This window comes from Lepidochelys olivacea, assembly GCF_965140295.1.
Source record: "Lepidochelys olivacea isolate rLepOli2 genome assembly, chromosome: 3".
Classification (NCBI taxonomy): domain Eukaryota; kingdom Metazoa; phylum Chordata; order Testudines; family Cheloniidae; genus Lepidochelys; species Lepidochelys olivacea.
In genome coordinates, this window is record NC_140413.1 from 135,841,787 (window position 1) to 135,866,664 (window position 24,878).

General features: G+C 40.9%; 1 protein-coding gene and 1 long non-coding RNA gene across 2 annotated transcripts in view; one reads left to right on the forward strand and one right to left on the reverse strand.

Moving 5' to 3' along the window:
- The window catches only part of NID1 (nidogen 1), an 80,346-nt gene extending 78,768 nt beyond the window's left edge, over nt 1-1,578 (reverse strand). Inside the window, exon 1 of the mRNA XM_084622891.1 lies at nt 1,304-1,578. Within this exon, the coding sequence (XP_084479017.1) occupies nt 1,304-1,516 (213 nt within the window). The 5' untranslated portion in view covers nt 1,517-1,578. The remainder of the gene's footprint in view (nt 1-1,303) is intronic.
- Nucleotides 1,151-17,250, forward strand: LOC311517754. The gene is made up of 3 exons (XR_014710788.1): nt 1,151-1,236; nt 15,006-15,149; nt 17,047-17,250. It is a non-coding gene; the product is annotated as an uncharacterized lncRNA (long non-coding RNA).
- The last annotated feature ends 7,628 nt before the right edge of the window (nt 17,251-24,878 follow it).

Consider the following 24,878-nt stretch of genomic DNA (forward strand, 5'->3'; position numbering starts at 1 on the left):
TGCTGAGAGTTCCCAAGGGATAAGGGGTGAAGTGGAGGGGGTCAGAACACAATTTAAGCACAGATATATCAGTCTTGAATTTGTCAGTTTTTGGTTAGATATTTTTTGCTCTAATTTTGCAGCTCACACAACACATACAGTATGAAAGTGATATTTCTTAGCTCCAGGAGAACAGCTAGTATTTCAAAATCTGTACACACTCTGGCTAAGCTGTTATGTGCCTTTTCCCCCTGCAGACCGCATATCCATGGCCTCCCAATACAGACTTGGTAATACAGACAGAGCTACTGTATTTAGCAGTGGGTTGATCAGAAACCTGATACAAAATAAAGCCTTATGACCCTGTAAATTAAGATTTTATGACAAACATATAATAAATGTATGCCAATCTTCAGCCAAGTGATATAGTTTTGAGTCAAGGTGCTAATGCAACTTAAGCAACACACCAGCAACAATCGCCATATAAAGCATCAACTCTTTCCTTTCACTAGCAAGACAGCCAGCCATACAAGGCAATCCACCAAGGAATTCACACTGGTCACTTATTTGGGGCTATATTTTTAAAATCCCCTGGTATGTGAAGAAAAATTGATAGTCATCTTAGAATCCAGTGCAACAAAAACATCAACCTTGTCTCCCTTTTCAAACCACTACTCCTGGGGAGAAGATAGTCTGTTCTTGCCTAAGGGAACAAATTAACTCAAAAGTCCAACCCTAGGGGAGACAGTGGGCTAGATTTCAACCTGTGCCCGGAGTCTGTGTGAGCAGACTAAGATTTCCAAAGGGGTCTGCACCTCCATTTGAATTTTTCAGGGGCCCACAAATGAAAAAAGAAAGTTGAAAATCACTAGGCTAGATCCTCTCTGATGTACAGCAGCCCAGTTCCACCGAAGTAACTGAATTTACACCTGCTGAGGATCTGGCTCGGAGAGTTCCGATCTGCATTGGTAAGTTTTGCGTTCAGCCTACGCCCTGTAGTGGAACAAACCCCCCGGAAATCCAGGCAACAAGAGCACTTTCAGGGAGGGAGCTACCCAGCCGAGAAAGGCGGGCGTGGGGGGGGGGGCATCTGCTTTTCATTGGGTCTGTGGTTAGCCAAAGTCTTCCAGCTCGGAGACCTCCCCACGTCGCCCATTGTACAGCGCCTTATCCCGGGGCGCAGCAGCGCTCGGCTGGAGAGGAGGGAAACGGGGGGATCTTCTACGCGCTGAACCCGAGCGGCCCGGCAGCAACCCGGTTAGTTATCTGCCGCGCCCCAGCCCGGTGACTCGCGGCAGCCCCCGCCCGCCAGCCCCGCACTCACGTAGAGGGAGCGGACTCTGGAGCCGTAGAAGCGCAGCGGGGTGCGGAGCTCCAGGGCCGGGGAGCTCACGTCGTCCCCGGGCTCCAGCTCCGCGTCACCCCGCTCCGCGCCGAAGGGGAAGAGCAGCCCCCCGCGGGGCCGGCAGCCCCCGGGCACGGCCAGCCCCAGCAGCGCCCACAGCAGCGCCCATCCCCAGCTCCGCCCGGGGAACATGCTCTCCTCGCCCGGCGCCTCCCTGCACAGCGCGCGGCAGCAGCTCCAGCGCGGGCGGCGGAACTCTGAAGCCCCCAAAGATTTAAACCCAGCCAGGGCTGGGGTGGGGAGGGGAGAGGGGGGCTCCTGCGGGGCTGAGGAGCCAACCAATGAACAAGGCAGCTCAGAGAAAACCAGCCAATCACAATTAGAGGGGAAGGGCTCCCCCACCCCTCACTGCATCCCGACCCCATCAGTAAGTCTCTTTCGTACCAGTAAATTAAATAAATTAAATCAAATCCATCAGCCTGAGTTTTTCCCCTGCTAACCCCATCCCCGACCGCAGCAACTCAAAGTACCCCCCCCACACTCCCTTCCCAGCCACATTGTGCCATAACTCACCCGACCAATAACATCTCTTTTTCTTGCAGTTGAATTGGAGGGTTTTTTTTTTTTTTGTAAGTTTAGAGAATGAAGCAGAACTCCTTAATGCGTTCCCTCCTACTCTCATGTTGATGCCGTAATTCTCTTAAGAAAACCAAAGTTCCCTGACTGTTGATAATACAACAGATTCCAACAACCGGATGTAGTGCTCATGTGGAGAGCAGCAGCAAACTCAGAATAAAAGTAGATAGTACATTTCCCAAAAGAGAGAAGAAATTGTAAAACATTCCTTTTCTCCCTATTTCCATTCTTATGTGGAAAAATATATATACAACAAATACATATGTACACACACACCTGTACATGTGGGAAAGGAGAGAGAGAACTCATTTTCTTGTACAGTTTTTCTTTCTTAACTTTGGAGTTTAGATCAGGCAGTTCAGTTTATATGAGATACTAGATCATCAAAAGATAAAGTGACCATAGTATATGTCTGGTTTCAGAGTAGCAACCGTGTTAGTCTTTATTCGCAAAAAGAAAAGGAGGACTTGTGGCACCGTAGAGACTAACCAATTTATTTGAGCATAAGCTTTCCTGAGCTACAGCTTACTTCATCGGATGCATTCAGTGGAAAATACAGTGGGGAGATTTATATACATAGAGAACATGAAACAATGGGTGTTATCATATGTCTATGTCACTATGTAGAACACAATACAGTAGTTGCAGGGAAAAAAGGATACAGAATAGAATGAGGGGGCTGATCACTGGGAAGGATGGAACTGAGGCCTGTTGAGAAGGAAAATTGTTTTCAGAGGGGCAGGCCATGGGAACCTTAGAAGGTCACAGAGAAGGAGGGGGCTTGAAGGAAGATCTCAGACAGCCTCATAAAGTTTAAGTCACAGCAGCGTGACATGTGAATGTTTGCCTGTTTATTAAAGTTGAACCTCTGAACCTTTTGGGATTCACTCATCATAAATCTAAATATGTCTATGTCACAATGAAGAACACAAAAGCCAGTAGAGAGTGGGGGAAAGGACACAATATAGCAAAATTCTATATGGAGAGAGCAACTCACTTTTGCACCCTTGGCAAAGTCAGATGCCCAGGGGAACAGAGGCACACAAAGGGCAATGTTGTCCCTCACCCTACACACATGTGCAAGGGAGTAAAAGGTTATAAGTAGATCGGGGTGAAATTTTTCAGGAGAATAGTTTATTCATTGAAAAATGCAGTTTTGGTTGACCCAAAATTATTCACAAGTTTGACTGTGTGTGTTCCTCCTTATAGCCGTTAGTCCAATGCTTAGGGCACACACCTGGGATGCGGGAGACCCAGGTTTGAATCTCCATAGAACAAGGACTTGTACTCAGATCTCCCTCCTCCTAGGTGAAGCATCCTTACCACTAGGCTAGAGGCTATTTTGGGGTGAGTTGCTCTCAATCCCTCTATTCCACTGTGTATAAATATTTAAATATTCATTGTGCCAAACAGAAAGCAAGTGAGACTGACTCTATAGCCTGGTGATTAAGGCACTCACGTGGGGGGTAGGAGATGTGGATTTAAACCTCTCTCTCTCTCCCAGATTCATAGGAGGGAATAAATGACTTGCAAGAGCTAACGTATGAAGTCAATATGGGGTTGAATCCAGATATATTTGCTAAAGAGAATCATGCAACTCCCAGAAAATTGATCTGGAGTTAGGTACATCTGGGAGGATGTCAGAATGCCATTTACTCTCACATAAGGTTTTTGATTGACAATAAAAGCTTCCATAAAGCACCTTTCATTCAGTATGTCTACACTACAGGGCATAGCCCCATAGTGTAGACACAGCCTACACCCGAGAGAAGGGGTTTTCCATTGGTGTAGGAATACCACTTCCGCAAGCAACAGTAGCAAGATAGATGGAAGCATTTTTCTGTTGACATACCTACATATACACTGGGTATAAGAATGACATAGGTGCCACACACAGTGATTTTTTAACATCATTGAGAGATGTAGTTATGTCAACCTAAATTTTAAGTGTACACGAGACCAGAGACATATAAGGTGCAGATCTGATGGCAGAATTTTGTCCATATTACAACAACCAATCATCACAGAACAAATTAATCATCCAGATCTCATTTCTTGTATAACAAGAACATTCAGATGCACATATTATGTCCCTGTTCCTGCAAAGATTTAGGCTTATGCTTAACATTAAGCACCGTAAATCCATTGACTTCAACAGGACTATTCTGTGCTTAAAGTTAAACACATGCTTAAGTCTTTGCAGGATCAGAGCCTAACTTTGAACTTTACATCTAATTTCTTGTACAGTCCTCAAAATCAATAGATATATGAAGGGCTCAGAAAAAGAAATCATAATTTGAGTTACACAATTATTTCCCACAAAACCATAAACACTTTTCCTCATTTAAGCAAAACTAGGATATAATCTGTGGGAAAGGATGTGGGAAACAGAACAGAAAGAACATTGTCACCAAGGACAAAGTATCTGGCTATATAAAAGTCAAATATCACAAATATCCCAACTGTCATAAGGTCACATGAAAAATATTAAACTCCTTATCTAAAGTTTTAAATCGATCCTATCTCCCATTGTCTCCCAAGGGGAAGCCTACCTCAAGAAGAAGAATAGGCAGTTTTGGGAAGTAGGAGAGGGTTGGGATGGAGCAACAATCTATTTTAAAACTTCATATGCTTTTCACAACAAAAAGGGCAGTATAACTATCTCAAGATTTACCACTTTGTCACTATATGCAAATTTAAACTTTATGCAACAAAAGGCACAAAAGAGAGGCACTATGTACAGACTTCAGAATAACAAAAAACGTGATTAGAGGAGACATAATGACAAAAGGTATAGTCAGTTTCTAACTGATTGCGGTGAACAGAGATGAAGCACTATTGTTCACAGAACAATGGGAATGGGATGTGAAAAGGCAAATTAGAGTGGAACAATGGAAATAGATATGTAAAAGTTGTACTTTATCTCCTATCTGCTGTGGAAAATTACTTCAAATTACTATGCTGTACCATTGGTGTCTTATCCTATCAGCCTTCAAAAGACAGCAAACAAAAGGAAAATGTTCTTGACATCTTGTGGTCTGGAAATGAGGAAAGGAGATTTTATACATCTCACATTAAATCATCACTCAATCTAAAATTTGCCACCAAATCCAAAGTATCAGTATGGGTCAGATCCTGCATTCTGTATTTACCCAAAACTTCCACTACAGTAAACTGAGTGAGAGTTTTGGATGCACAAGGAATACTGCATCAAACTTGACATGTATTCTAGCAGCAGACCCAAGGTGCTATTTCTGGACCTTTCAAGAGATGATCCACAAGGCAACAAAGGTAAAGTACATGTATGGTATTAGTGGTGGCTAGAAATTCAACAGCAAATATTTGGAAAAAGAAGCATCCAATATGTGCTAAGCCTTGACATTTTGATTTAAGGTTATTTAGAAAGTACTAGTGAAGACTGAGATACTTGCTCATAATTTCCCACCCTACCATTCCTGGCAATTTATTGGACAATTACATCACTGTTTGGCTATGATTTGTAGAATTTGTTTGTATAGCACCTGGCACAATGGGGCTTGATCCTGACTGCATCTCCAGGTGCTAAGGTAATGCATGCAGTAAAGAAATAAATTATCTAAAGAAAAAAGTTTTTCTCAGTCTAAACAACTGTGAATAAGCAAAATGGGCCCTTAGACAGAACACTTACTGATTTTTCCCTTCCAACTAGCTGATCAAAGTTATTAGAGAAGGAAAGATATCTTGGGGAAATGGATTGCCTGAATATCCATTTTAGCTAGCCCTTCTGGAGAAGAAGTGGAGTCCATTTTGGAAAAGTCTTCACGTATTTCTCCACAGGTGATATTAGTAGCTGAGAAACACGTAGAGTTGTAATGCCAATGGGGCACAAAGTAGCTTTTGCCCTCCAATGTTTATTTGTGCCTTGGAAGTGTCTAACTCTGTCTCACACCCTGTTTCAAAGGGTATGTCTACATGGCAAATGAAGGTATAATTGTAGTGTGGGTAGGCATATCCATACTATCTTTAATCTAGTTGGTGCAGGTAACAAGAGTAGTGAGGATGTGATGGTACGGACGGATTTCAGTGTGAGCTAGCAACCCAAGTATGTACCCAGGGTCCTTGGTGGGTTTGTACCTGGGTGGCTAGCCTGCGCTGAAGCTCGTACCACCATGTTTTCACTACTGTTGCTACCTGCATTTGTTAGATTAAAGCAAGCTCAGGTATGCCTACCCGTGCTACAATTACATCTTAATTTGGGTGGAGACATACCCAAAGTTGTTTCCTTCTCTGTTCTGCTCTGTTAGAGTGCTATGGCTGGAGAGTACAGAGCAATCTGGGGCATATATTTTCTACAAGGTAAAATGCATCCACGCAGTGTCTTTGTACGTTGAATGAGGATCCCAGGGAAAGATAAAACTGATTGTTTTACCCGAATACACAGGTTAAAATTGACTCTATATAGAAATGAATAAGCAACAAGCATCACTAACTCAGGCAGTTGCCAGTACAGCACAGAGCCTGGTAGAGCTCCATAATGAGAGAGAATGGATTTCCAAACAGGGGAAACTGAGGCTTTGGAAAATGCAGCCTGGACCAACAATCTCCAGATATTGGGCTTTATGAAAAGATTTGATGAGGGAGGAGAGATGTACTACAACGGTTGCCAGCTATTCTGGCTAATACTGAAGCCCCCAAAGTAGACCTTGGCCCGCCATTTAATTTAGTCAGTTTTCTGGAATCCACGTGGAGACTTTGAAGTATGCCAAATCAAAAGTCAGAAGCCCAGGCTTCTGAAGAATTCAACATTAGATATTAATATTTCCTATAATATGATAGCTTGTTTATGTTTTTTGTGTGACAGGGAATAGAGAGAGAGTCTTGGGGGCTGCTACCCCCTAATCCCCCATTAAAAAAAAAAAGTCACTTTAAGGGCACGAGGATGCTTGTGTTCCTGATCTCTCTCTTGGCCAACTAACACACATTGTTCAAAGTTTGCTGTATTGAAAACTGTCCTTTTCAAGATTAGAGTAAAGCAGCTGTTTCATATCCAATAAAACAGGAGATGGTAAATGCCTTTAGTATGACTGGGTGGTAATTATTGCTCTCTCTTTTCTATGTAGATCGTGATTCAGCAAAGCGCTTATGTCCTTCCCCTTTCAGGATAAACTTCCACACAAAAAGTAGCTGGCTCTGTACAGTTAGTTGTTTATAAAACACTGTGCACCCATAATGCTGACCAAACTGAATAAAGATGTTTTTCTTTCTTTCTTTTTTTAACATGTTTTTGTGCAAAGCCTGTGAATTTCCTCTGGCCCTGAAGCTGTCCGGATCCAGAAATGAGCAGTAATTCCATGAATTACAACTATTTATTCTTCCTGTCCCCAGGACTCCTTACTTATAATGCATTTCATTCCACTTAGTAACTGCAGACAAATATAAATAGTGACCCAAACATAGTTTCTTCCCAAACATAGTTTAACGTTTCATCTTAGCATATAACACTGTGGTTTTGTCACAGAAGAGCAATAAAAGATAAATATCTACATTAGGCCAATTCTGTGCAAGACATATTCACTTATTTAGTCCTGGGGAAAAAGGCATTATTTGCAAAAAATAGGGCTTGATACAGTAGCCCTAACGCATGTGGGAGGTCCCTTGGGGGAAGGAGAAGAGAGCAAGAACTCTCTTTTTTCAGTATTTAATATAAATAGTGACAGATTGTGAGCCCCTTATTCACATGCGGTAGTACATTACTCCATGAGTAGTCACATTTGTTTCAAAAGGACTATTAGCAAAGTAAGATACAATTCATAGTGGATAAGGGCAGCACAATCCAGCCTTTAGCGATTTAAACAAAACTTCCAGGCTTCTAAGCTGTAAATTTTTAAAAGTTAAAAATAAAAATTTACTTATATGAAATTAGCCATTTTCAGTGATACCCTTCGTATCAGAAAATGACTATTCTCTTTTATTTAGAATATCCCCATTCAAATATACATTCGATCTGGGCACAGATGTGCTGAAAACAGACTCAGAAGTCTAGGTTTAACAATGTATATTAGTAAATGCATTTTTTAAAGTGACCCAAAACCAAAATTTTAAATATAGTCGTACACATCAAAGAATGGTGATGGGAGGCTTTGTGCTACAGTGGAGAGAGCACTGGGCTTAGTGACTCACTATTGGGTCCCACGCTTAGGACACATGTGAACCAAAATTCACATTTAAAATACTGCCCTGCCTTTGGATGAGCTGTTTTGTCAATATCTTCATTACTTCCTGAATGTCCATATGCTGCTGTTTTATTTTTTTGCATTAAGGAAAGACGTCACAATGGCAGTGGTCTAGCACAGCTATTTTTGAGTTATTGATTCCATCCTCTCTTCAATTATTAGTGGGTGAGTTTCTCTCTACTATTTTTGCTGTTCTCTGATATGGTTTCAGCCCCTTTATTCCCCTTGAACGATAGCATTTTACTGCCTTTTCCTTTCCAAAAAAGGCTTTAATTCTGAACAGTATATTTTGCTTGTTTCCTTCCTGCCTGCCTTCTCGACTTCTAGTACCGGCTTAAATTAACTCTCAGATCTTTGAGCAGATACTTTTAAAACCACATTAGCCATTTCTTGTTCCTTGAATTCTTTTAAAGAGGAATCATGCCTGTTTCCTTAATTGTAAAGTCTTTCGGATTCTCTAACACTTCTTGCACTCTTACCATTTTAATACTTTTTCCTAGAGCACAGAGGTCACTGATATTTTTAGGGCCTGATTTTTATGGCCACCCTTCATTATCCTGAGTACCACCTTCCTCTATGTATAGGACCACTGAAATCAAGAAACTTACTCATGAAGTAAGGTGCTGTTCAGTATGAGTGAGGGAAACAGAATCTTACCCTTAATTCCCAACTATTTGCTTTCTTGAAATATAGTAACTCTTGTCCTGTTATATCCTATGCAATTGTTAATATATTGATGACATATTCCCCACAATCCCATCCCTACACCCACATCGTGGCTATAAAGTATGATATATAGCTGTCTGAACTGGACATGATTATTGCCTTCCTTACTCACAATGTGTGTGTGTATTTGTTCAATGAAAACACATAAATATATGTTACAATGGAATTTAAAAAAATAGTTAAAAGCACATATTATATTAGATATCAGATTTAATAAAAAATTGGGTTTACTTTCAAGTTTTTACTGATATTTTAAACCAGCCATTTGAGATAAGGACCTGAAGTCTTCAAAATTAGTAGAACCTCGGGAGCGAAAAACAGCATTGTATTCATTCTGAGGACATCCAAACTTTTTTTCTTCTGTGTAGTAAATTCAGTTCAGTACAAAACACAGACATCAGCCCTGTCCTAAATGTAACCATACTATGCAGGACTGGTAAGCAAAGCATAGATTTCTATGTAGCCATAGTAATAATAATACCACCAGCAGCACCTTTCACTTCTGTAATGCCAACCCTTATAAAAAGAAAAGGAGTACTTGTGGCACCTTAGAGACTAACACATTTATTTGAGCATAAGCTTTCGTGAGCTACAGCTCACTTCATCGGATGCATTCAGTGGAAAATACAGAAGACGTTTTTATATACACAAACCATGAAAGAATGGGTGATTATCACTACAGACGGTTTTCTCTCCCCCCACCCCACTCTCCTGCTGGTAATAGCTTATGTAAAGTGATCACTCTCCTTACAATCTGTATGATAATCAAGGTGGGCCATTTCCAGAACAAATCCAGGTTTTCTCCCCACTCCCACCCCCCACCCCAAAAACCCACTCTCCTGTTCGTAATAGCTTATGTAACGTGATCACTCTTCTTACAATGTGTATGATAATCAAGGTGGGCCATTTCCAGCACAAATCCAGGGTTTAACAAGAACATCTGAGGGGGGGAGGGTAGGAAAAAACAAGGGGAAATAGGTTACCTTGCATAATGACTTAGCCATTTATGCTCAAATAAATTGGTTAGTCTCTAAGGTGCCACAACTACTCCTTTTCTTTTTGCCAATACAGACTAACACAGCTGTTACTCTGAAACCCTTATAAACTACCTTTAAAGTAGGTAAATATTATTATTCCCACTTTACAGATGAAAAATGAAAGCACCAAGAGGTCATAAGTGACATGCACACAAAACATGTCAGTCACACTGCAAATCAGGGACAGAGCTGGAAATGGAACTGAGACACCAAGAAGTGACTTTACGAAACACACTAGATCATGCTTTCTCCCAAACTGAACACTTGTTTTCAGTCAAAGAGTTTCTCAGTAAGTCTCCAAACTGAAGCTGTGTGTTCTCTAATGCTCAGCATTTTAAGCAAAAGGAGAACTCAGATAAAGCCACCCAGCTCATGATAGTCATGGGCATAACAACTGGCAGAAATACACAGAGAACAGCACAAGAAAGATATATGGTCTTTGTTTTTAAGGTGAAGATGTAATGGTAGAAGAATTCTGTTGCTTTCTGATAAGGTCGGATTCACTGGCAGGCCTGCATTAATAAATGTGAGAGAGTCCCAGCATTTTTGCAACAATTATTTCCCTCCTGTGGATGCAGAGCCTTTGAAGAAGCGGTTCGAAAACTGAGGCCTGCTTCTAATTGTGCCGTAACTTTGAACACAGGAAATATGCCTGAGAGCAAAGTACAACAAACAGTCCCGTGTGACACAATAGCATCAGTCACCCACCAAATTAGCCCTGAGGGCACGATAATTAATTTTCAAATAACCCTCTACAGAAAAGAAGACCATGGCGCCCTCTGCTGGTCCCTGTTATGACATTTGAAGATAACTTCCATTTGAACTATTGTTAAATATTTAATACTTAATATTAAATTCTTAATTTCTTATAGAATACCTGAAAAAGTAACACTGATTCTAATAATTTTGCCATTACAGCTTTCCGAAGCAGAGATAGTGAGTTCTACACTACTTAAAGCTCAAGCACACAGCAAGTGCTTAAAACCAGCATAATAACATTAAATAAAAATGTAAATAATAAATTATGAACGTTTCTAATAATAAGATAAATGTTCCATATAGTCAACAGTTACTTAGCACATTGCCTAAAATGTAACTGTTTTTTTCTTTCACACTTTTGAGCAATTAGAACAATGTGAAACTCAATCCTGATATGATAAAAGGACAACTCAAACTGGAATTAGCAAGGTTCTTTAAGCTCTATTTACTGTGTGTGGGTTCATGAGAGACTGCATGAATGTGAATTCCCTTGACCCAGAAGATGCATCATATCCCTAGGTGTTATCAGGAGCATTTGGTACATCCTGATAAAGTTATTTTTATCTTGCAGGTCACCTTTAAATTATTCATCTCAGAAATCCATGTTCTGAGTAATTTTCAAAAAACCTTTATCTAGTTAATATAGCACCCATAACTATGGTATCTGAGCACCTCCTAAAATTATAGTGTGAACAGATAAAGATATATTTCTCTCTCTCCCACCAATCTCCAGTCAGCAGGGGGTAGACAGAGGGCTGTAACTGAAGTTAATGGCCTATTTGCATCAGCTGATGATCTTATTTAGTAATTTTTGTTTTCTATATATGTGCTTCCATAAACAGTAATGTAACTCATTATTCTTTGAATGGCTTATATACTGTACATCCAGGGCAACATTAGTTTCAGGCATGGCATGAAATGTAAATTTGGTTCACATTATTCTTGCTATTTACATGATTAAAAATATGTATACAGAAATTCCATGGTGCATTGGAAAAGGTCAGTTGCAAACACTGACAGTTCCAGCACTGTATAGGTTTAACGCAACTGGTCAGAATTTACAAGTTTTATAGTGTCTGAATCTTTTAAATTTTGATGACCAGCTTGTATTTTGAATATATTCTACATAGAACTTTATGATCCCAGGAACACAGGGCTACAAAGTGGATATGGTGTTGAGTATATTGATTTTTCCCAGAGATCTATGGCTAAATTCTGCCACTTATATGTGCAGATCAGTCACTTTGAGGCAGCTCCTCAGATGGTGTATGTGTCATAGCCTCAATCAAGTCAATCTGCCCTACTGACTTTAACTGAAATAGCACTCTCATTTTCCGAGGTAGAATCTGACTCTGGTCCTGTGGGAAAAATCTATATTAGTCACATCTGCTCTGAAAGAACAGTAGTGGCACTGTTGACAATTATTGGTGTGAATCTTTTCTACACTAGCTGTCTTTTATACCACTCTGGCAGCATGAAGTAGCCTCAGTGTAAATGAGAATCAAGTCCTGTATATTTCAGAAACTCAGCTTTTCTTACACTTCAAGGGTTTTTATTCCCAAAACTAACAAAAGAGAAGGAAATTACCTCATAAAAACTAAGTTTATAAGTAAAAACAATATTAAAAGTTTGGTTGAAAATAATAAAAGCAGAAAGAATCATAGTTAAGGCTGAAACGCTCAATCACATTGTTATTGCTAAGTTTTGCTGTTGGTAGGATCCACCCAAAATAGTGATTGGGTGGGTAATTGATATATTATATTCATTGGCACAACAGAATCTAGCTCTAGTTCCAAGTTTCTTGGATTTTCACCATTTAAGCTAGAATGACAACCCTTTGCACATACAATATTATAGCACCTTTCTTATAAGGATCTCAAAGTGCTTTACAAATAAATGTTAAGCTTCACAACATTAATAAATGTATTTTGCAGTAGAGTAAACTAAGGCACAGACAGAGGCTGTGACTTGATCCAGTTGCAGAGTCAAGAATAGAAAATCCAGGAATAGACCAGGTTGATAGTTTTTACATTTTTTAAAAATATGCCTTTTTTCTTAATATTACATTTGTAACAACAAATTTCTACATAATTGAAATTTTTCAGGTTTTCCAAAATCTTTCATTACGTTTTTTTAATTGAAATGTTACTGAAGTGATTACTGAGATTTTTCGTTTACCAAACACTGGGTTTGCAATAAATGAAAAAAAATATTTATTGAAAACTGGATTTTGGCCAAATGAAAAATTTCAGCAAGAACTTTGATAATATTTTCAGTAATTCTTTTGCTAAAAGTTATTTCCAGTAAAATAATGCTGCATTAAAAATGAAAAATGGGTCAGATTTTAGTATTTCTAAATGAAAACAACTTTGAACTTTTTAATTTTTTTGTGAAGCTGTTTTTGTTTTTTTACCAGCTCAGGAGTACTGACTCCCAAACTCAAATTTTAACCATTAGATCACACTGTCTTCTTTATTGCAAACTTTATCTCATGTGGTCATTTTGTTTCCTGTGAGGTCAGATTTACTGATAGACAGACGTAAGTAAACATAAAAAGAAAAGTTGTACTTGTGGCACCTTAGAGACTAACCAATTTATTTGAGCATAAGCTTTCGTGAGCTACAACTCACTTCATCGGATGCATACTGTGGAAAGTGTAGAAGATCTTTTTATATACACACAAAGCATGAAAAAACACCTCCTCCCACCCCACTCTCCTGCTGCTAATAGCTTATCTAAAGTGATCACTCTCCTTACAATGTGTATGATAATCAAGTTGGGCCATTTCCAGAACAAATCCAGGTTTTCTCACCCCCTCCCCCACAAACCCACTCTCCTGCTGGTAATAGCTTATCTAAAGTGACCACTCTCCTTACAATGTGTATGGTAATCAAGATGGGCCATTTCCAGCACAAATCCAGGGTTTAACAAGAACGTCGGGGGGGGGGGGGGTAGGAAAAAACAAGGGGAAATAGGTTACCTTGCATAATGACTTAACCACTCCCAGTCTCTATTCAAGCCTAAGTTAATTGTATCAAATTTGCAAATGAATTCCAGTTGAGAAAACCTGGATTTGTGCTGGAAATGGCCCAACTTGATTATCATACACATTGTAAGGAGAGTGATCACTTTAGATAAGCTATTAGCAGCAGGAGAGTGGGGTGGGAGGAGGTATTGTTTCATGGTCTCTGTGTGTATATAAAAAGATCTTCTACACTTTCCACAGTATACATCTGATGAAGTGAGCTGTAGCTCATGAAAGCTTATGCTCAAATAAATTGGTTAGTCTCTAAGGTGCCACAAGTACTCCTTTTCTTTTTGCGAATACAGACTAACATGCTGTTACTCTGAAACCTGTAAGTAAACATAGTAAAGCAGGGAAACTAGAAACAGACATAGATCCTAAATACCAGAATATTTACAAAAAGAAAAGGAGGACTTGTGGCATTTTTTTTGCGGATACAGACTAACACGGCTGCTACTCTGAAACCTGTCAGAATATTTATGGTAATTGTCTCCATCCTCAGTGTGGGAGGCCTTTGAAGAGACAGCTTTGAAAATTATCTGTCCCAATGCTGATCTTTGTATATTATACCATAATTTTGACCACAGGAAAGATGCCTTTGGCAAAGTGAATTTGTTAATTGACCTTCTGCTGGCAGGATTCTAAAAGTAATAGATTACAGTAGTAATTCTCAGCCTTTTCCCACTTGTGATCCAGAAGCCATTCACAGTTTCTTGCCATGATCCACTCAAATCCCATAGTCTTTTGATGAGTGAACCTTTGGGTCTAATGGCTTGATATGCAGTCAAGGCAATCAATCCAATCACCAATCTTCAACAATACCCTGCACCATAATAGCTATTGCTTAGCTAAAATGAGGGACTTCTGGAACCAGTCATTGACAAAGAAGGGCAAAATTGAGTGGGACGTTTGCTTTCCATTTTAAACTTGAAAATTTTATTTTTTAATTCATTGGATTAATTAAAACAATTATAAATAGGTATCCTGAGGCCAGTTTCATCTCTGGTGTAAATCCCCTACATATAAATTGCCAAATAAGGTATATCTCAGAATGTTTGTTACTAAAATAGACTCAGATTAAGTGACATTTTCTTTCATTGATGCATTTCGAGCTTCTGTAAAATTTTCCATCCACAAATCTGAATAATTGCACTGTTCTTAGTCACTTCTATTCCTATGTTATTTGTGTGTTGCTCTCAGTTAGTAATACAAGATGTCACTGTCTAATTTGCCATCTTAACAAAGTCACAGTCAGTGACAAATGTATTTCTTCTAATCATTCTCAGTGGTTTGGTAAGCTGTGGATGTGAGATATCAGCTATAACCCATGGCAGACCTCTCAGTTTTCATGCCATTAGATTCATGGAATGATATTTACGCTCCTCCGAAAAATGACTTGAGATCTGCTGATGAAAAATGCAAGTTAAAAGGTAAATTTTATTACCAACATCATTAAAAGTCAACATTTGCTAAAGACACAAGTTACCATAATTATCTCCTATTCAAAATAGGAGAAAACTATGGTATGTCAGATACCACTGTATGGTTATGGTGGAAATGTGGACTAGTGTCCTTCTGCTGCCTCATTAGAACCTTAGGGACTGTGGCCTGGCTCCTCAAAGGTATTTATGCAATTATTCCTACTGATTTCAATGGGAATTAGGTGCCCAAGTGCCTTTGAGGGTCTGTATCTGTATCATGACAATGATACAATCGTCACAACAACAAATCCCACTTAAAGCAATGGCAAAACTCTTATTTGTTTCAATGGGAAGGAGCAAGACGGGTTCTAAGTAAACACAAGCCTCAGATCACTTTTCCAAAGGTGCAAGTTTTTTAACAACAATTCAAAGGGGGAATTGATGGGATGTTGACCAGATCCACAGAACAAGTCATCACTCAGCAGGAGTAGTTGTGATTTTCAGTTCAGCTCCTCTTCCTGGCTCTTGGAATTTCTCCTGCTATAATTGGAAAATGCACACTCACAGTCACTAGATTGTTCTCAAATACTCCAGTTATTACTGATTTATGGGGCTGGAGAGGTGCTTTATTTTTTAACCAAAAGGTGGCAACCTCTCAAAATGTTTTGCCATAAAGATGTTTAACCTTGCACAAATGAGGGTAAGGAAACTGGTTTCCTCTTAATCTGGCCCTATAAAAAAAGAAATGTGAGAGGTAAGATAAAAGATAGCAGTTCATGATGGAATTTTCCCTACAATGACAGGATTAAAAGGAAGCAAATCTCATCACACTCATTTGGGCAAGGACCACATCTGATTAAATGTCTTAATAGCAAACGCTGTATTGAGGTTGAAGGGTTTTACTGTATAGCCTCTGCTTGGCTGTTCTGTTAACTGAGAGGATTGGAAATTTGCTTTTGGATAAGATTTATATTTGCTCCAAAACAAACTAGGGCTAGCATAGCTGAAGATGAAAGGGAGTACATCCCTGACAAATACCCCTTTCCTCCATCCCAGCTGTGAAATCATTCCAGGCCTCTCAGACCTGTCTTTTCCCAGCTTCCAAAGCTTCTCATTCCTGTTCATCCTCCAGCTGCCAGAGTCCTCCAAATACACCGCAGGACAAGCATCCTTCACATCCTGCAGCTACAAAGGCCTTTCCACACAGCCTAGGACAAACACTTGTTCCCCCAAAACCCCTCCTCCCACATGCAGTATCTCATCTCTTTGATGATAATCTGTGAAAGGTCTTGATTTTTCATTTGAATGATCTCATCACCCTAATATTGAGCGTTCACAGGATTTTATTATCAGAGGAGTGAGTAGTCTGCCTGTACTTCAGGGTGCCAGCCACTTTCCATTATAAGACCCTGTTTTCAGTTCCAACTACTGCAACAAAGGAGGCTGGGGTTCCTTACAATAGTATCATTCACCACAGACACACTCCTAGTTCACTCCCAGAGCACTGTCCACACTGTCCATCCTGTGCACTGAATAAGGCAAGGTCCTGTGGAAAAAGTAGTATGTGATCATGTAATTAAGGACAGTATCATAATGCATATGGACTGGGAGGTGACTGAAGGTTGCGCAGGCAACCTCTGTTTTGTCATTTCCTAACTTTTGAGTGCTTGACTTTGCAAACTTTATGTTCTTTAAATGTATCTTTTAACAGTGTAATATAATTTGAAATTAGATCTATTACATATAGACGCATATTCAAACAGAAATGCGAAAAGATAGCCCAGGATTTTATCACTTGCTTGTGGATGCTTTTAATTTGTAACTTTTATTTTGAAGGCTTAATTTGGAAGTTTAAGAACATCCATTTAAGAATGTTCCTTTCTTCTCACACTTTTTCAATTCCCAGCTTTCCTCCATCCACTTTGCCTACATAGCCTGCTGTGTTCTTGATCGGGTGACCAGACAGCAAGTGTGAAAAATCGGGACAGGAACTGCAGCCAATGGGAGCTGAAGAGGCAGTGTCTGCGGGCAGGGGCAGAGCTTGGAGACCCCTTCCCCTCCCCCCACCACCTAGGAGCTGCTGCCAGTGGGATGTGCTGGTCGCTTTCAGGAGCTGCCCGAGGTAAGCGCTGCCCCTCTCACCCCCACTTGCACCCCAACCCCCAGCCCCAGCCCAGAGCCCGCACCCCTCACCCAAACTCCCAGAACCTGCACCCCACACCCCCTCCCATGGCCAAACTCCCTCCCAGAGCCTGCACCCCTTACCCCCTTCTGCACCCAAACTCCCGCCCAGAGCCCGCACACTGCACCCCCTCTCACACCCCTGCCCCAGCCCAGTGAAAGTGAATGAGGGTGGGGGAGAGTGAGCGAGGGGCAGGGCCTCAGAGAAGGAGCGGGGCAGGGGCGTGGCCTCAGGGAAGGGACGGGACGGGGCAAGGGTGTTTGGGTTTGTGCAATTAGACAGTTGGCAACCCTAGCTGGGAACCTGACTTCCACAGAGAAGATTCATTGTAATCCACGATACCTGAGGGCCCAAACTCTCATTCTCTCCTCCAACGTGTTTTCCTTCCCATAGACAGCTGAAGACAGTGGGTGTTGGTCTGCAGGTGGACTGGGGTCACCCAGAGGTCGAAGGCCTACCAGTCTAGATGGGAAAGCTGAGGTGAGGGGCTAAGGCATGAATATTCTTTCTCCTCACCAGGCTGTTTATGGAGGTGGCTTTGGCTGGTAGGAACTTTGGACAGGTGACTTCAGCCCTGAGAACACTGCAAAGGGTTGTCCTCTCATCATCTCCACTGAAGGGAGGCTGAGATCAAGGAGGAAGCAAAGACTGAGTGCAGTCTTGGAGGCTAATGAGATAATATAACTAACATTTTCATCTCAAGTGAGGTGTCATTTCTCTCCTACTCCAGCCAGGTTCCTGTACAGCTAAAGGAATTACCTAGTTTCTTTACTCTCAGCTAAAGGTGGGTGGTTTGTAAAAGTCATCAGGTATCAAAGAAAATGATAGTCCAAAGATATATACATTTGGGTTCATTTTATTTGCAGAATCCTTAGTGTTAAACAAAAAGATACTGAGCAAAAATGTATAAAATAACCCTTCTCAATCCCTAGTGTAGAGTTTCCTGGTTTGTCATTTGTCCCTAACACCTAGGACACTGGTATTACAGACTCTCCCATGGGGTTTAGTTAAGCAGAATGAGGAGCCTTGTGATCTGTAATGTGGCAACATAAATCTCAGGTGGGTGGAACTCAGATCTTTCTGCTCCCAAAGCAAGGACTACAGTTGCCTGAACTAAAAGAGAACCAGGGCAAAAAGATATGTTAATTTCAAACAAAATGGAGGCTCTTGAAGGACTATATTGACATTATGCAAACTAGCAGATATTAAAGCAGCATTAAAAGCCAAGGAAAGAAAAAGAATTAAGTTAATCCCCTTTGCTGGATGCAGCTAAAATCAGCCCATTCTAAAAGGGCTTTTATTTCTGATTCATTAAGATTCTTATGGAGAGCAGAAGTCCCCAAGAACCACTGTTACAAGGATGCATTACAGAGATTCTGAGACCTAAGGAGATGGGGCCAAAGATCCACACAGATCCCTTTGCTCCACAGTTTGGAAGAACTATACCTTCCTGATCCCCAGTCTCCTCCCAGCTGATGGAAATAGGCAAGGAAATCCCTATTGAAGGGGAATACTTGGAAATTTCAGTTCCCCTCTTATGGTTCCCCATAAATAGTCTTATTTTCATGCAGATACTGGATGCCCAGGACAATGCAGGTTGCACAGAGCTGTTCAAATAGTGAAAGGCAACAAATCCATCTCAACACTTTTCAACCTTTGATTTGCAGGTTGCAAAATCCTGCTTTAAATCACACAGAATTATCCCATGAGGGATGAGGGAATCTCAGTAGCCTGGTCAGAAACATCAGGATTTAGAAGTCTTCTTACAAAAGGAATGTAGAGATGTCTTATTGGATCTGAGCTTGCTCCCAAAGAAATCAATGGGAGTTTCACAGTTTGTTGTGCAATGGGAGATTTGTTAATGGACGATCACTGGGAGCAGGATTGGGCCCTAGGGCTGAAAGAGATGGGAAGCTGTAGAACTGTCTGACACAATCTTAAGGCTACCAGACAAAGCTTTACACAAAAGTCCAAGGTGGCAAAGAAGACACCAAAGCTCTGATGCTGTTGGTTAATTAAATCTGTCCCATTCAATCACCCAGTCATTGACCTAGCATTTTGGGGGGCTCCCAGAAGGATTTTTTCCATGGAAATAGCACCTAAAAATATCAACCAGCAATTTCATGCTTTAAAGCTACTTGTATTTTGGTTTAATCTGATTATCCTGTGAGGGCTGGATCTTGTTTTCTATGCACAAGCTATACTTTCTTTGAAGGCAGTGGAAGCTTTGCCTGCATAAGGATTATAGGATAGATGCCTACATTTGTATTGTTGTTGACTACACAGTATGACCCAAATAAGGTCAGAAAAATATATCTGGTTTATCATGAGGGCTATGGAGAGATTTTTAGTGCATAAAAGGCACATGCCAGGGACAGCTAATGGAATCTAATGCTCATAGGGGAAGCCCATCTTCCAGGAGACGTTTTTCCTTTGAGAAAACTAGTTCTCAGCATATTGTTTAGTTTCCATCAGAACCTCCAAATATTTAATGGCACAGAGGAGCTGTATCCAAAAGACACTTTTATAGCCCGTAACTCAGAGAAGAGCCCAAACTGAGCAGAGATCAGAAGTGTCCCGCCAGAAGCATATTCCAAGCTCATTCCACATGCTCACATGCTCAGCAGTTTGGAAGCAACCAAAAAGCTGTATTATAAATGGGTTCTGCTTCTGACTGATGGCTTCCAGTATGTGCTTCTTGAAAGTGAGTCTGCAAACCAGCAGAGTTGGTTTATTCCTTCTGTATTAATCCATCCTTGGTATTTAGAGGGCACTAATCTTGTAATATCTAGGTATCAGCTATGTGATAAAGTCAAATTCCTGATTCTGCTTAGAGGAAACATCCATATTTTCTCATAGCACAGCTGCTGATTTGCTTCCAGTTGACCTTTCAGTGCTACATCTGGCCAGGATAGCTGATATTTTAAAAGCTTTGATTGCAAATATCTGTATTGTGGACTCGTGCTTGGCCCGCAGCAGCTGAAATTCAGGATGAACGATTGCTACACAGTTAAGTTTTTCCTTTCTCATGCCTTCTTCTATTAAGCTCTTTAGGAATTTATCTTTTCAAAAATCTTTTGCCCAGGACAGTGGAGAATTTGAAGTTGCTGAGCTGCAGGGAGGTTATCTGATATCTCTGTTGTAGACAGAGTAAAGAATGAGGCATTTAAAACTCTATGGCAAACTCCAATTCAGGGGAATGAATAAAGAAACTACCATGAATTCTAGAGTATTTTTACCATTCTTCTAGTCCAGAGACTAGTCTGACTGGTCTTGGTCTAACAGGAAGAATTCAGGCATGTGAGGAAGTCAGAGAAAAATATTGCCCAAGGATACTATAAATAAAGAAAAGACAGAGAGAGCTGAGAAACAAAAAAAACCCAGAAGTTACTTTGGTTCCTTATTACCCAGAGCAACAACAAAAAGCTATTTTCTCTGTTTATTGTGTCTGGTTTGGTTTATGTGGATCTGTCTCTACTTTTCCTACATAACAATTAATAATTGTCTATGTTTCCAGTCAAAGCAGCATTAAATTCTGCTATGCACCATGTGACCACCACACGGCATAGATCACATGATCAGAGGTGGCTGGGATGAGGCCCGTGGAAGTGTAGCAAGAAGTCAGCCATGTTGCCATTGCTTGTAGATGCCAAGAACCACACTATGCAGTATACTTCCACCACTGAGATCCATGGGATTAGGGGAGTTCATAGCTGTGGATCTCAGGCTGCTGCAGGAAGTGGTGGCAGCACAAAACTCCCTAGTTTTTCTGTACAGCTCCTGTCGCCCACAAAGAGGAGACGATGCAGCAGAAGGAATAAAGTCCACTGATCTTTAGAGGTCAAGAGTTTCCTCAGCTTTACACCAGAAAAAGGGAGATATGGAGCCCATTAGTATACCCCTCTAGGACAGCCTGACATTCATGAACAGATTGGCCTCTCTCCTCTACTCCCTCACCTTCACCAGCAACAAAACAAATAGCGAGCTCCTACCGCTATATTTGCTTCCTCAGCATAGAATCATAGAATCATAGAATCATAGAATATCAGGGTTGGAAGGGACCCCAGAAGGTCATCTAGTCCAACCCCCTGCTCAAAGCAGGACCAATTCCCAGTTAAATCATCCCAGCCAGGGCTTTGTCAAGCCTGACCTTAAAAACCTCTAAGGAAGGAGATTCTACCACCTCCCTAGGTAACGCATTCCAGTGTTTCACCACCCTCTTAGTGAAAAAGTTTTTCCTAATATCCAATCTAAACCTCCCCCACTGCAACTTTAGACCATTACTCCTCGTTCTGTCATCTGCTACCATTGAGAACAGTCTAGAGCCATCCTCTTTGGAACCCCCTTTCAGGTAGTTGAAAGCAGCTATCAAATCCCCCCTCATTCTTCTCTTCTGCAGGCTAAACAATCCCAGCTCCCTCAGCCTCTCCTCATAACTCATGTGTTCCAGTCCCCTAATCATTTTTGTTGCCCTTCGCTGGACTCTCTCCAAGTTATCCACATCCTTCTTGAAGTGTGTGGCCCAAAACTGGACACAGTACTCCAGATGAGGCCTCACCAATGTCGAATAGAGGGGAACGATCACGTCCCTCGATCTGCTCGCTATGCCCCTACTTATACATCCCAAAATGCCATTGGCCTTCTTGGCAACAAGGGCACACTGCTGACTCATATCCAGCTTCTCGTCCACTGTCACCCCTAGGTCCTTTTCTGCAGAACTGCTGCCTAGCCATTCGGTCCCTAGTCTGTAGCTGTGCATTGGGTTCTTCCGTCCTAAGTGCAGGACCCTGCACTTATCCTTATTGAACCTCATCAGATTCCTTTTGGCCCAATCTTCCAATTGGTCTAGGTCCTTCTGTATCCTATCCCTCCCCTCCAGCGTATCTACCACTCCTCCCAGTTTAGTATCATCCGCAAATTTGCTGAGAGTGCAATCCACACCATCCTCCAGATCATTTAGCATGTTAGCTTCCAGCTCACTGACCTGGGATGCTTTCTGCAATGTCATGAGAAGATGCTGATACCGTTAAAATAAAACAGTAAAAATGTGAAAGCCCACTACTGACCTTATTAACAAGCTTCTCTTACATATTTACAGGCAAAACTCAGCGGGTTCTAACAAGCACATGGGTTGCACTGAAACCAAAACCCATGATGTGAGAAGCATTTGAAACATTCAGTGTCTCACTCAGATTATGTTTTACTGTTTAATTTCGTGACATAATTATACAGGGGGGAGGCTGTATATTCAGGAAGGCAAAACCTAATGAATTAATATCCTGATGAATTAATTAATTGAATTGTATTTCATTTTGAATTTGAATTGTATTAATTGAATTGTATTTCATTTAGTGACATAATTATACAGGGGGGAGGCTGTATATTCAGGAAGGCAAAACCTGATGAATTAATTAATTGAATTGTATTCTCAACATTATTTTATTTTCTAATCTCAGAGTTGCACTGAATACTGTTTGATGGCCTTTTGGGCTTCAAGCGTTCCCTTAAAATCCTGTAGCAACTAGAGTTTTAAGCCTCACTGGGGACTCCGGAAAATCTATAAGTTAAATATAATAAGTTAAGAGTCACATAACATCCCAATGGGAAATGTTCTAAACCAGCATGTATGATCAATCTTCTGCAAATGCCTGGTAGGTTCAAAGTAATCACATCTGCCTAATTTATGGCCAATGTAAACAAGACTCTTCTTTCTCATTCAGGCCCTTAAGAGAAGTATGAACTTTCCCATTCACCTCAGGGGCTGTTAACTCTGAAATCATAGTTGAAATATACAAAATATATCAGTCACAGGTGCCCTTTCATTCCATTTCTCTCTCTTCTTGGTGTTTACACCCTTCAGAAATTTCTAGGTACCATATCCTCCAACTTAGTTGTCACTTATTTTGATCTTTCAATCTCTACTCCTATACCCATCCCTTTAGCCTCCTGATCATTTTGTTGTTCTTCCCTGAATTCCCTCCAGTTTTTAAATATCTCCCTAGGATTGAGGCACTGTAACTGAAAGCAGTATCCCTGGTGTTGTTACCCCAGCCCAGAGCTTTACAGAATGAGACTATTAACTCCCAACTCCATGGTGTAAGGTCTTAGCATGAGCAGTCCCAAAACACTCTTAATACTTCCACCGTCCATCAGCCCCTTCAGTATACTGATCTTCTCTGTCACCAGCAGATTTCGGACCCACAGTTTGTTGAATAGAAATGACAGGGGTCAGGATGTTGATTTTAGTGATCACAGTCTTCACACCGAGGATTTGTGCAGAATAAAAGCAGAAGTGGAATAAGCACTTTAGTTTCCAAGGACGTATATAACTGCACAAGACTTGATGCAACCAGCTTCTCATTCTATTTTCTTATATTTGGGTAAGAAGCTTGTCTGCCAGCCAACCTGTGGTTTGGGGTCTCAGCTGATGGAGCATCCTCAGACAATTTCTTTCATTATACTCTCAAATTAAAACAGAAATTACAAGAGTCCTATAGAATTGCTACAGAAGCAGCCTCTAAAAGGGGATAAGCTAATAAGACCTGATATAATTCTTGGGTTTGAGCTCAGGAGTTACTCTGAGAGGCCCAGGTATTCATAAGAAACATGGGTAATCCAAATACACACAAGAACTTAGCTGGATGGACAACACAGTTATGTATCTGGAGAAAAATTGTCTGAACTGCCAGTGTATAAAGTCAAATGTGAAGATGGTTCAGGACCTATCAAAACTTTAAATCAAAATAACTTTTTGCCCGCTGGCCAGGTCCTGCAAAGCCGATTTAAAAAAAAGACATTTTAAACTATATTTGGGGGGAGGACAGTCATCAACTGCAGAGTGTACCATCTGCACAAATTGATTCATTGACATTTCAGCCAGCAAACTCTAGTTTCCACTGACTCTAAAGATGAGTGTCTATCCAGAAAAGCAGCATTTCAGCTTGCAGGATCCAGATGCTCCTGAGTCTGTATTACCTGCTGTTGGAATTTTAGAGGCCCAGAACTGCGTGTCAGCTGAGCCAGACAGCAGTTTGACCCCTAAGGCTACCCTACCTTTTCTTCCTTTGGACTCTGACCCTTGGAGAGAGGACAGTAGTGCACCTGAATCTCCAGAATTTTAGAATGTCCCCAGAGATTCAGAGCCTGATGAAGGACAACCCATAGCTGAACCCCCCATGCTTTACAAATTCTGCATAGGAACAGGAGGTTAGGCCTAATAAGAAATTCCCTGATGATGCCCCAGGGGCACTAAATGAAACCATAATTATTGCTGTATGGCAATGGGTTTTGGCTTCTACATTTTCACAGTAAGCTCTGGTTCGAGGGCAGCTCAAGTACAAGAGTTGGAAAATATTAGTGTTGAAATATTGGTATTCCAGAGATGCTTTTACACTCATTTAGTGAGTTAAAGTTTGACAGCATAAGATGTGAACATTTGTTATAGGTCACTGATAAAATGTGACGAAGCATCATGTGTCACCTTTAGTTAATGTTAGCCACGAGCAACAGTTCTCGGAATATCTTTGCTGAGGACAGTGGAAGAGTTTGTAAGCCAC